This window comes from Phocoena sinus, chromosome 11, assembly GCF_008692025.1.
Source record: "Phocoena sinus isolate mPhoSin1 chromosome 11, mPhoSin1.pri, whole genome shotgun sequence".
NCBI lineage: Eukaryota > Metazoa > Chordata > Mammalia > Artiodactyla > Phocoenidae > Phocoena > Phocoena sinus.
The window spans coordinates 45,627,204-45,640,017 of record NC_045773.1 but is presented as its reverse complement, the minus strand read 5'-3'; the positions used below and the strand labels follow the sequence as shown (position 1 = coordinate 45,640,017).

The window sequence follows — 12,814 nt, the reverse complement described above, 5'->3', positions numbered from 1 at the left end:
CTGGGGTCACAAGGGCACTGGGAGAGAGGGGCCCAACTCTGAGCCTCAAGGGCCCATGCCACACTCTTCCAACACCACAAGGAAAACAGACAGGCTCTGTCACTCTGAGGTGGTTGTCACAGTAGTAGAGGCAAGAAGATGGACAAGATGCCCCCAAGGTCCCTTCCAGGCTTATGTGGCCATGACCTTTGCACTCCACAGGGATACAGGAGCCGATGTGCCCTGGGCTGCCCAGACTGCTGGTTCTCAAGCTTGTTTCTTCCACCACACACAAATATTTACTGAACCCAACCGTGTGCGGGCCCCTGCCCTCACGGAGCCTACAGTGCTCTCCCGTCAGCGACAGGACAGACGTTCACGGGGTGGGAGTGACCCCAGAGAGCGTGTCTGTCAGGGCTGGCGTGGCAGCTCTGATGGGGTGCCTGGGAGGCAGGCGGGGCAAGGGGATCAGCTCCTCCCCCAACGCGTGAGATCACAGGGGTGACTGGCGTAGGGTTCCCCACCGCGCTGTGCACGCCAGTCAGCTGAGGATCTGCCGGGTTAGATGCAGGCTCTGATTCCGCAGGTCAGATCCTGCAGGAAGTGGGATCCTGCAGTTCCAACAAGCTCCCAGGTGATGCCACAGTCACTGGCTCAAAGACCACACTGAGCGGCAGGGCCTTAGAGGGTATTTAGGAGCCAGAAAATGGAGGAGCCTGTGGTCCTCAGAGCCCATCTCAACCAACCCCTGTTTAGAGGGAGGACTGCGGCCCCGCCCTCCCCATGTCCTGTGATTCTGGAAGAGCGAGTCAGCATCACCAGGGTCTCCCTGGGAAGGGCGAGGGCAGAGCAGAAAGCAGCTTGGCGCTCGCACATGGGCTCTGGGGGCTTGGGGTGGGGGGCAGAGCTCACCTTGGGTCCCAACCCCAGCCAGCAGGTAAGGCCCAGTGGTGAGGAGGGAACTGGTGATGGGCTGGATCAGGGCTGGAGAAAACTGACCAAATTACAAAGCAAGTGTCCAGGGTCCAGGCAAGTGGACTGGGCTTGGGGCCATGCCAGGAGATACAGGAGGGCCAGGACAGGCTGACAGGGAGACAGAGGCTGGGCCTACCTGACACTGAGAAGGGTGGTCAGGTCCCAGGCCACACAGGTTCCCAGGGCGCCCCCAGGTCCCCAAGAGCCAACTTCCATAGCCGCCAGACTAATTCCAGGCCCCTACAGGGATTGGATGGACAAAGGTGCTGATGGAACTACAGCCCTGCTGGGGTCTGGCTCTGGAGCCAGTGAAGTGAGGTCTAGAGACTTCAGCAGGCCCAGGAATAGTAAACTGAGAAGAAGCCAACGGAAGAGGCCGGGAGGGGCCGGATTGGCTGCTTCTCTCTGGGACCCTCTGAGGACCCCTGAATGTCCTTCCAGCCCCTCCCACCACCATAGGGATAAGCATCTCTTCAGGTAACCCTTAAATGACCTCTGCCCGCACCTTGGTCCCCAGGTTCTCGGACTCCCCAGAACAAAAAGCCTGGCAGAAACAGGTGACAGAGTTCAAAGCCCTGTGGCAGGCCGCTGAGGTGGAACGTGACCGGCTCACCGAGTTTGTCACCGTTCTGCAGAAACGGTAACACCTGGCGCCAGGGATGCCCTCTCACGGGCCTAGGTGGGCTGAGGGTGGGCAGCCTGGCCCAAGGGCATCCCTCTTGGACAGAGGCCAGGCCGCGTCCATGACTGGGTCCACCTCACTGGTGAGTCTGGTTCCTACAGTGTTGGCCCCGGGCATTCCCAGCCACGTCTCACGTGACCCTCAAGTGCCCCTCTGTCTTGGGGACCCGTTGTCACACTTGTGGTTTGCCCTGTCCTACATGCCCCCCGTAGGACAGTTGCATGCAGGTGGCTGTGAGGTGGGCATCTCAAGGGAGGGACTCTCTGCAGTAGGTAAATCAGTCGGATCAACTCACCAGTAATGAAGATCTTGCATGAGCATGGCACTGCACTCGGTGTCACTGGCGGCTTTGGTGGGAAGAAGTCCCAGGCTAGACTGAGGTCTGGAATTACAAAGAGGAAGAGAGCCACTGATAGATGGGGAGCTGAGACTTCCCTGGTTGGGGGAGGAAAGTATGTGGCCCAAGGCAGTGGACCAGGGGGTTTGGTTTCCTCCAAGGGGTTGTTGACAGATTTCTATTCAGATAAATCAGTGTTCCTTGCTCAAGTGACCCTTTTGGCAAGAACTGTAGGTGCCCAGGCCAACACATGGCCCAACCGTGTGACCTCCGCACTGAAAAATATAAAGGACAACACTGAATGTCTGCCTGAACAGGCCGTGTCACATGTCAGTCAGGGCTCTTTGGTGACAGACAACAGAAACCAATTCTGGCTAAATTAAGGGAAAGGAGAGTGTGGGAAGGTGCTGGCCGACTCCAAAGTACTGCCCTCCTTTGCAGGGCAGAAGAGGAGCCCAAGAAGATCCAGGGACCTTGGTAGCAGGAACCCTTGAGTGGTCTCTCCTGGGCCACTGGAACGATGTAGGCCCAGTGGCTTTCAGTTCTTGTGCCAGTGGTTTCTAGGAGAGAAGGTCTAGCTGGCCTGGGGTGGCTCACACGTCCAGCCCTGGACACAGGCCAGGCACCCTGACTGGAAGGACCTCCAGGTGCTGACATAATGGAGGAGGGGTGGGAATTCCCTGGCTGTCCAGTGGTTAAGGCTCCGCACTTCCACTGCAGTGGGTGTGGGTTCGATCCCTGGTCAGGGAACTAAGATCCTGCATGCCGTGCAGTGTGGGCAAAAAAAAGAAATGGAGGAGGGGCAGCTTGCCAAAGGGAAAGATGGAGTACAGTCACCAAAGGAGCTGGGGTGCTGGGATGGCCACTCCCTAAGCAGTGAGGAGTGATCAGCTTTGTTTTCTTTTCAGTAGAAAAGAGAGGATATGAATTGCAGTCATTGCTCAAGCAAATGAGAAAAAGTAACATTAATTCTTTTTCTGTCATTGAAATATAATGGAGGGCTTCCCTCCGTTATATTATATGGTGCAGTGGTTAAGAATCTGCCTGCTAATGCAGGGGACACGGGTTCGAGCCCTGGTCTGGGAAGATCCCACATGCCGCAGAGCAACTAAGCCTGTGCACAACTACTGAGCCCGCATGCCACAACTACTGAACCCCGTGTGCCTAGAGCCCATGCTCCGCAACAAGAGAAGCCACCGAAATGAGAAGCCCGTGCACCGCAACGAAGAGTGGCCCCCGCTCGCTGCAGCTAGAGAAAGCCTGTGCACAGCAGTGAAGACCCAGTGCTGCTAAAAATAAAAAATAAATAAATAAACTTATTTTAAAAAGAATAAATAAATTAAAAATATACATATACAGTGGATAATACAAGCCTCTAACCTATCCAATGGAAGAAATATACCCAATTATGACTTTCTCTCTCAATTCCTTTGAGTTTCTTTTTTTTTTTAATTTAATTTATTTAATTATTTATTTTGGCTGTGCTGGGTCTTCGTTGCGGTGCGGGGGCTTCTCCAGTTGCGGTGCAGGCTTAGTTGCGGTATGTAGGATCTTAGTTCCCTGACCAGGTATCGAACCCCGGCCCCCTGCATCGGGAGCGCAGAGTCTTAACCACTGGATCACCAGGGAAGTCCCTCCTTTGAGTTACACCTGAGTTTTGGGGCGGTGGATTTGTGCATCAAGGTGACTTGGTTATCTACTGCTGCACCATCCCAAACCCGGTGGCCTCAAACACGATGGTTTATTCTTTCTTACCATTCTGCGGGTGGCCTAGGTAATTCTGTTTCACATCATGCCACCTGGATCACTCACATGCCCCGTTCAGCCAGCTCAGCAGGGGCACCTCCATTCTCCTGTACGTGGCCTCTCTCTCCGTGTGGTGCCTCATCTTCCAGGGCCTCTGGGATGAGGGTGGGGCAAGCAAGGCGCCTAGGGCACAAAATTAAAGAGACACTCACTCTCAGAGTCATGCGTGTGTGATTCTCTCTCAGCTGATACCCTAGAGCTTTGGGGGAACTGAATTTTATTTAATTTTCATTAGTTGTTTTTAGTTTTTTTCATTAGTTTTTGATGGACCTTTAGGTTATTTTAGTCTTTCGCTTTTGCAAATAAGTTTCAAGGAACACGCTTGAACAGGTTGTGTTAGTAGCTGTGTACTATGCTGGCATACAGTTTTGTGTTGGTAGTTGTATTCTTTTCAAAACTGTTACCATTCCGTTCCTTCTTGACTCTTCACCAAGGTGGGAAGAGCACTTCCTCCAACACTGCACATACATATCCAGGCTTCCGCTCTGATTTGCATGTGTGTATGTACGTATGTAATCCTTTGCTTGGGTGAGATCTCTTGGGACAGTCCTGGCCTTCTAGCTGAGCCTTCAGTATCACAGAAGTCTGAGATGCCATACCTAACCACAAGAAGGACCTTAGCCCCAGCCTCAGTGAAAGTAATCAGATCCTTTAGTAAAACAACCAAATGACAAGTTCTTCAAGGCCCGTGAATTCATGACAGGCATATAGAGAATAAGAATAATAATAACAAACAGAAAGCCATCACTAAATCCAGGAAAAGCAAGCAAATAAGAAAGAAAATGTAATCATGAGTCTGAATAATCTTCCTACTGTAACCCCTTGTGGTAGACAGGATTTTGTCCTCAGTGCCCTTCACCCCACTCTTGTGCCTGTGAGTACTTTATGTTATATGGTAAAAGAGACTCTGCCGATGTGATGATCGTTATGGACCCTGAAATAGGAAGATTATCCTGGATTACCAGGTGGGCCCAATCTAATCACTTGAGCCCTTAAAAGCAGAGAAATTTCTCCAGCCCGGGCCAGAGAGATGCTTCAGAAGAAGTTAGAGTCAAAGCATGAAAAGGGTATCTGGCTGGCTTTGAAGATGGAGGGGGCCAAGTAGCCTCTAAAAGATGAAAGTCACCCAGCTAACAACCAGCAGGAAACAGGGATTTCAATCCTTCAGTTGGAACTGAATCCTTCCAACAACTTGGACGAGCCTGGAAGCAGATGCTCCCCTGGAAACGCCACGTAAGAGCCCAGGTCAGCCAACACCTTGATTTTGGCTTGTGAAACCTGGAGCAGAGAAACCAACAGAACCTGCTGAACTTCTGACTTACAGAACCATGAAGCGATAAATCTGTGTTGTTTTAAGCTAAGTTTGTGGTGATTTGTTACAGCAGCAATACAAAACTAATACACCACCTAACACTAATTGAGCCCAAAAATGGTAATATAACTACATCGGGAGGTGGAGAGGCGATTCTGTTTGGCAAGGAGAGTACTAAAATAAAACTAAGTTCTCATGTTGCCTGACAGGAAGTCCAAAGATTATATTTAAGACTTAAAAAATTAGCAGGATAAGCATCTGAAGAAATATGGCAGTAGTGGAAGAAACAGCTCAAAGCGGTAGAAGTGGTTGCTTCTGGAGAGCAGAATTTGGGAGTGAGGAGGGGTGGGGAGAGGCTGTGTGTTGTTCTGTTTTGGTTTTTTTTCCTTTTAAGCCTTGGAGAGAACGATATGGTTTTAAATGCACATTCCTATATTACTGCAATAAAAATCAGGAAGGACGAGTCCCATGCCCACTGGTGTAAGGTGTGCCCACCTCTCTGAGAGCCTGAGCAGGTGGGGTGCCAGGGCTTATGGCAGCCCCTGCTCTCTCATCACCAGGGTGGAGGAGAGCAACTGCAAGCTTCTGGAGTCAGAGAGGAAGCTGCAGGAGGAGCGGCACCGCACCGCGGTGCTGGAGCAGCAGCTGGAGAAGATGCGCCTGGAGCCTGGGAGGACGTCAGCTTCTCAGAGAGCAGCCCCCAGGAGCAAAACAGGTAGGGCTGAGGTGGGGCCGGCCCGGGGTCACATTGGGGCCATGGTGCTCTGAGGCTCCTGGTTCTGACTCGGGGGCCAGGGGGGAGAGGACACACAGCAGCAGGGGCAGGCAAAGCTCCACCCTGACGGAGGGGCTGACCGGTGCTGCTGATTGGCTCCTCCCTCTTTCCTGAGCTCCTTACCTTTCAAGGGCAGGACCCTAAGGTTGCTTGTGTCACTTATGCTTTCATCCCATTGGCCAGATCCTAATCACATGACCACACCAGCTCCAGAGGACAGTTTAGTTGTCCTAAATCAAAAGGTTAGTTCTAGGGCTTCCCTGGTGGCGCAGTGGTTGAGAGTCTGCCTGCCAATGCAGGGTACATGGGTTCGTGCCCCGGTCCGGGAAGATCCCACATGCCGCGGAGCGGCAGGGCCCGTGAGCCATGGCCGCTGAGCCTGCGCGTCCGGAGCCTGTGCTCCACAACGGGAGAGGCCACAACAGTGAGAGGCCCGCGTACCTCAAAAAAAAGAAAAAAAAGTTTAGTTCTACTGCTCTAACACAGTGGTTCTTAAGGTACAGTCTCCAGACCAGAAGTGGCAGCACCTTGTGGGGCTGGGGAAGTGAGGGTGTGGGATGCCAGAACCAGAAGCCATTTCTGGGGAGGAAGAACCTTCAGTGTGAAGAGGATGAGCCTGCCTCTCTCCAGCATCCCCATCCCAACCCCTCCAGGCTCGGGAGTAGAGGTGTTGCCCCTCAACTTCCCTGCCTCTCAACACCCCAGTACTCCCCCGCCCCCAGCCGAGGACACTCAGATTTTTTCCCAGCGCAGAGATCAGAACGTTTCAGGAGGACATTCCAGAAGTAGGACACAGAGGGGGAGTGGTGCCATTCTCCCACCAGCAGGGCCAGGGCTCCAGGGGCCTTCCAGGAGCTGCTGAGAGTCCAAGTTCCTGGGGTCTGAGCCCTGCTGGGCTTGCAGAAACAGGTCCCTTAGGAATGTAGTGTCTCCAGACCATGGACGCACCTCCTGCCATGTGGCCGGGCTCCCAACTAGGGACGGCTAAGCCACAGCAGGGAAAACCACTTTGGTCCTGCCTGGACAGGGAAGGGCAACTGCCTGGGGAGAAAGTGACCATGTGGCTTCTGTCCATGCTTGCCTGTGACATGGGAAGAGCACCGCCCCTCTCGGGGGCATAGCACACCCCTCCACCTGTACAACAGGGAGCCTGATTGTGCAATGTGGTCCCCCGTGGCAATTCCATGCCAGTGGGGAAGAGAACAATAAACCAGTAAAAGATGGCAGGTCAGATGGAGGCGAGTGCTGTGGCTTACAGCTGAGTATAAGGGGACAGGAGGTACAGAGAGCAGCTGTCTTCTACGGGGCGGCCACCCTAACTGATGAGCTGATGTCTGAGCAGAGATGGTGGAAGGGGGTGAGGATGTGGCATAGATAACAGAGGGAAGAAGAAGCGCAAGGGCCCTGAGGTGGGCGCACGGCTGGAGGCTTGGAGGCAGTGAGACTGGATCACGGGGAGGGGAATATGTGGTGAGGTAGGGAAGTCACGAGGTGCTGAGGAGGTGGTCCCATCACACAGGCCTTGAGGGCCAAATGTGTGTTCACTGTGGCCTCACAGAGCTCTAGAGGCAAGAACTATTATCCTCACGTTACAGGTGAGGAAACCAGCTCAGAGAGGTTGATGATTTACCTGGGGCCACACAGCAGGAAGTAAAAGCCAGGTCTGCTGGTGCCAAGTGATTTCCCCTGCGCCATGCCACCGCTGAGGGCCTGTTCAGCACAGACGTCTTCTGATGCTGTGACAGTGCTCGAGATCCCCACCAGGTGGGCTTTGATTTCTTTTTCTGAGCACTCTTTGTCCCCTGGTCCCAGCCACCGTGGATCCCCTGTGCGTATGGATGGAGACTGGAGGTGAGGGACCCAGAGGTAAGAGGGCATCAGATGCGGTGACAGCCTAGACTCAGACTCGACCTGCAGGCCAGACCTCAGGCCCAGCTGCCTTCCAGAAACTTATAGAGTGCAAATATGGAGAGTAGTGAGAGGAACCTCCTTGGTACAAAGCGGGCAGTCGGAGCCTGGAGGAAGGCAGCCCTTGTCCTGCACCTTGAAGGAGGTCTAATGTTTCAACAAGTGGAGAAGCAGGAAGTGGACAGCTGGGGGTGGGAGAAGGAAGTGTTAACACAGGGCCATGGCCTCACCACAGAAAGTGGCTGCTGCTGCCCCACAGGTGTGCCCACCTCTAACACCAGGCACAACCCAAAGGAGAGTGAGAGGAAGGACCCATCTTCTGCCCAGATCTCCAGTGTGCCCGTGGAATCCCAGATGGAGGAGCTGACCACCAGGTGCTCCCTGCCCCGTCTTCCTGAAAGGGTGGTGTTGTCTGGGTGGAGGTGTTTTGATAGGCAGAGGGATCACATCCCTCCCGCTTTGACTTCTATTTGCCCAGAAGGCTGGTCCTGCTGGGTCCTGGGTTCTAGGCCTGCAATTCAGTAACTGGCCATCAGAGGGCAGAGAAACCCAGCCATAACCCTAAAGAGCCCATGGTCCCAAGAGAAGTTTTATCAAGTGTGGGTCACTGAACCCACTTTTCTCATTCAATTAAACCTTTTAAGGTCAAATGCAGTGGTGGGAAAGGGGGAACCTCTATAAATTAGTACTCATTCCTGAGGCAGCCGACATTTGGGGGAACGACTGGGTACCAGGCCCAGTAGCTGTGGCTGGGCCCAGACAGGAATCCCACATGGTATTCCCCCAAGGGTCCCTGAGAGGAGTTCAGAGAGTACCTGAGTCTGAAGAGCAGCCGAGCTGGCAGCCTTTCCCAGGACCCTCTACACGCATGCGCACACACTCACGTGTGCCAGCTCAGCTGCGCTGAGCCCCCTTCTCTGTGTGGTCTAGGCTGGCCATCCAGGTGGAGGAGAACGAAATGCTGAAGGCTGCCCTAAGCAGTGCCCTCCGGGGAAAGGAGGAGGACTTCCGAATGTACCATGAGACCCTGGGCCAGGTGAAAGGGGTCTTCCTGCAGGCCCTGCGGCAGCAGAAGGCAGACAAGCACTAGGATGGCGGCCCAGTGTCAGCCTGGCTGGACGGGGCAGCCTTAGGCCTTGAGAGGACGAGGCTCTATCTGAGGACTCCATCTGCTCCTGGAAGCCAACCTGGGGCAGCCAGCCGGGCCCCTTCTCCTAGAAGAGGCTCTCCAAGGGCAACAAGAGCCAACATCCCATGGCAGGAGGGCAAAGGAGAAGCCCTGGGCATGCTTAGCGATGGCAAGGGAGGAGGCCAGTAGCCTGTCGGCATCGGCAAGAGCTCTGGGATGAGAAGCTGGCTGTGGACGGACAGATGCAGTCCCTTGGGCAGGTGCTCACTGCCCTTGTCCTAGAGCCTAGCGGGGGACCCTGCATGCCCACAGGGCTCCACAGGTGCAGGAGAGCCCAGAGGGCTCCAGGCTGGGAGCATCCCCCAGGCCGCCCAGCCCCGCCCCACCTCCCTCACCAGAGCATCCTCACACCCCACTCCTACCTCCATTGCTCTATCTGTGGGCATCCCCACCCTCTACAGACTTGGGGGCACCATGCTCCTAGCCACCTTGTCGGCCCACCCCTTAGGGTTCTTCCTTAGGTGCAGACCCTCAGGCTTGTAATAATAATGATGATTTTCACGATCACCACAGCTCCCAGTGAGTGGGCACCTACTGTGGAAACCCGATTCCATCTAGACCTCTAGTAACCCAGGGGGTTGTCATCCTGTTTTACAGATGGAGAAACTGAGGCTCACAGAAAGACACGGAGCTAATATTTAACCCTGGCCTGCATGCCTGCAAAAGCCAGGGTCCTCCAGCAGATCCGAATACCCAGGGTGGGCGTGCCTACCCAGTGCTGGGCAGCTCTGTCCCCCTGCCAGCTGCTCCAAGAGGCACCTCTTTTTGCTTCCAAAAGGCTGCAGCTGGTGGGTGCTGGTGGCAGAGGGCAGAGGTGGGGCCGGCTTGGAGCTCTGGGCAGGGAGATTTTGAGGCAGTGGGTCCAGGCGAAGGCATAGTGTCCCTGCCTCACCACAGCACAGGGGTGAACTGGGAGGGCTGCTGCAGGAGAGCCCCCAGACCCCTCTGTGACTGCCGCAGTGTCACCCCTCTCAACTGCGGTTACTGCCATGGGGAAGGGTGGCTCCTTGGAGGGTAGCCACACACCCCGACCCCAGACACCCTGGCCACACCTGTGCACACAGGGGCCCACACAAAGACACAGATGCACACAAATGCCTAGACTCAGGGGCATGAATCACACGTAGACACACATGTGCCAGCAGACAATGCCGGCTCCACACTCACAGGCCCTGCCTAGCCATTCCCCTGCACATGGGATCAGAGAAAACTTCCTTCACGGGAAAACTGAGCACCCTTTCATCCTCATGGCCTTCACTACACTTGCTGGGGGTCTCTAGACCTGTCACCCCATGCAGGGTCGGGGCTCCGAGTAGCGGGGCCAGCATGGAGTCCCTCCTCAGCCCCATCCCCGAGGAAGGGCTCGAGCAGACAGGGTCCCAGAAGCCCCAGGTAGCTTCCCCCATGGAGGGGGTTCACGGTATGTATGCCGCATATGTGAGCCACTGCACAAGTGACACAAGTGACCGGTCTTCACGAGCAGGAATGTGCATCTACATACACACACACACACACACACACACACACACACACACACACGTGTGTGCTTAGAGCAGGTCTGCTCCATTCCCCCAGCAGAATCCCTCTTCAGGACCCACTGAGTTAAAAGGTGCCAAGTACTAGTGCAGCGGCTGGCACACAGTAGGCGCTCAATAAACGTCAGCCCACAGTATTACCTCTATTAGTTCCACACATACTTGTTGAGCAATTACTCTGCCCTAGGCAAGGGGGTGCCAGGTGAGGCAGACTCAGTCCCCGAGCTCCTGGAAGCCCCAGATCAGCTGGGGAGACAGATTCCCAGGCCACCATCTACCGAGCCAGCTGGCCATCAAGCAGTCATCGAGTGCCAACTGCATACCAGCCTCTCCAGGCCTGTGAGGGGCCCAGAGGTGAATCTGACTTGCTGCTGCGGCCTTCAGGGAGCTGCCTGTCCGGTCAGAGAGGCGTGGGAAATAGAGTGCCGCGACGGGGCGGGATGGGTTGGGGATATGCAGAGACAGAAAGCCGTATCTCAGAGCCTCCCACCTTTCCTGTTGGCTTCCGGGCTCAATGCCCAGGTCTGGGTGGGGTGAGGGCTGTCCTTCCAATCTCCTTGGGGTGTGGGTGGGTAAGGGGGTGGGGAGGGGAAGGCCCAGGAGAAGAAAGGGTTGTCAGAAGGACCAAGGGCTGGGGCCCTGAAGGTGGGCCAGGCACGGAGCGCGGCAACCTGGTCTGTCCAGGTTAGTGCCTGTGGCCCCTCCTGAGCAGCACCGCCTGTCCCTGCGGCCCTGAGGAGGACCTCCCAGCCCTCAGGCAGGTGGGCAGCAGGTGGGCTGGACCTGCCTTTCACAGATGGGAACGCTGAGGTCCCTACCCGGAGCCACAAGGTGGTGGGAACGGGAGACAGGTGCCTGGAGAGTGGAGGAACAGCAAGCAGTGAGGCCGGGGGTGGAGACGCCTCACGTGAGGACTCTCCCTGGCCGCACGCCAGGCTGTGGGCCTGGGCGCTCAGGTTCCGACACTGACAGCTGAGACCCGGCTGAGCCATGGGTGTGACTTGGCCACTGTCCCCTTGGGGGCCTTTGGGGCACCACAGCCGAATTGGACAAGGCTGCAGTCTGGCTCAGGCTGATTCAAGCCCCAAACACGCCCCCATGTCCCTGGGCCCTCCCCTGCTCTCAGGAGGCCGGGTCAGGGGGGCCTGCAGCAAGAGGACTCCTCTGGGCCCTCGCATCCAGTGGCCAGAACTAGCCTCCCCATCCCCTCCTCCAGCGAGCTCACGGCCACCCCACAAGGAAGTCTCTGCCCACGCACCCCCTCTCCTGCACACACACCATATCTCCTATAGTCCCTGAGCCTTACACACACACACACACACACACACACACGCCATAAACAACATACCACACACACACACTTTCCCCGACTTTTTACTTTGAGCGACAACAAGAAACAAATGAAAAGGACTTTGAGACTTGAGAGAACTGGCCCCCTGCCCATCTTTCCCAGTAGCCCTTGCTGGTCTTAGCCCAGTCACTTCCTGCCCCTCGTTTTGTGAGCACCAGGTGCCCTCCCCTCACCACCCCTCACTCGGGGGAAGCTGGCCTCAGGCTGTCCAGCCCCAGGTCAAAGGGGCCTCCCTAGCCCTCTACCCGCCTGCCACCCCCACAAGCCAAGCTCCCTACAGACCCCACCGCACGCGGTGGCCCGGTGGACCCCTCCTCCTGCTGTGTGCGAGCGCTGCCTGTCTTGGCCTCTGGAGCGAGGGGTCTCAGCCTCTCTAACAGCCTGTCTTTATGAGCAGTTCAGTGAGCCAGGCCCTGGCCACGGAGTGAGCCATCGAATCCCCCCAAGAGCCCAGGGAGGTCAGGGCCGGCAGTGTGCCCATTTACAGATGAGTATCTGAGGCTCAGAGAAGTGGGTTGCCAGCAAGGCGGAGCTCAGGCTCAAGTCAGCTGGCTGTACCTGTGCTCTTAACGGTGAAGCCAGAGCACCCCGTCTGCCTCCCAGAGCCATTCTCTTGGAGCCTCACGAGGGCACCAGCTGCATGGCCGGCTCAGGCTGGTCTCAGCCAGCACCAGGTGTGGGTGAGCTGGGTTCTTGCCCCTGCAGGGCAATCAACTCCAGAAGCTCCTGCAGCTGAGCCAGTGACTTAATCTAACCTCCTGTTCGTCAGTTTCCCCTTCTATCAACTGGGGAAAATGGTAACAACCACTTCCCTAGAGGTTGTGGTGACATTAAAAAGAGTTAATCCAGGTACAGCCTCAGAACTGTGATTAACTTATTTCTCCTCTAACAACCACTGACTCTACCTCAGGACTCTACTCGGGTGCCCCACCTCCTCCAGGAAGCCCTCCTTAACGCCCACAGTC

General features: G+C 55.7%; 1 protein-coding gene across 1 annotated transcript in view; it reads left to right on the top strand.

Moving 5' to 3' along the window:
- The window catches only part of CCDC13 (coiled-coil domain containing 13), a 29,584-nt gene extending 20,720 nt beyond the window's left edge, over nt 1-8,864 (top strand). The window contains exons 13-16 of the mRNA XM_032649648.1: nt 1,472-1,594; nt 5,652-5,806; nt 8,034-8,148; nt 8,705-8,864. Of these exons, the coding sequence (XP_032505539.1) occupies nt 1,472-1,594; nt 5,652-5,806; nt 8,034-8,148; nt 8,705-8,864 (553 nt within the window). The remainder of the gene's footprint in view (nt 1-1,471; nt 1,595-5,651; nt 5,807-8,033; nt 8,149-8,704) is intronic.
- The last annotated feature ends 3,950 nt before the right edge of the window (nt 8,865-12,814 follow it).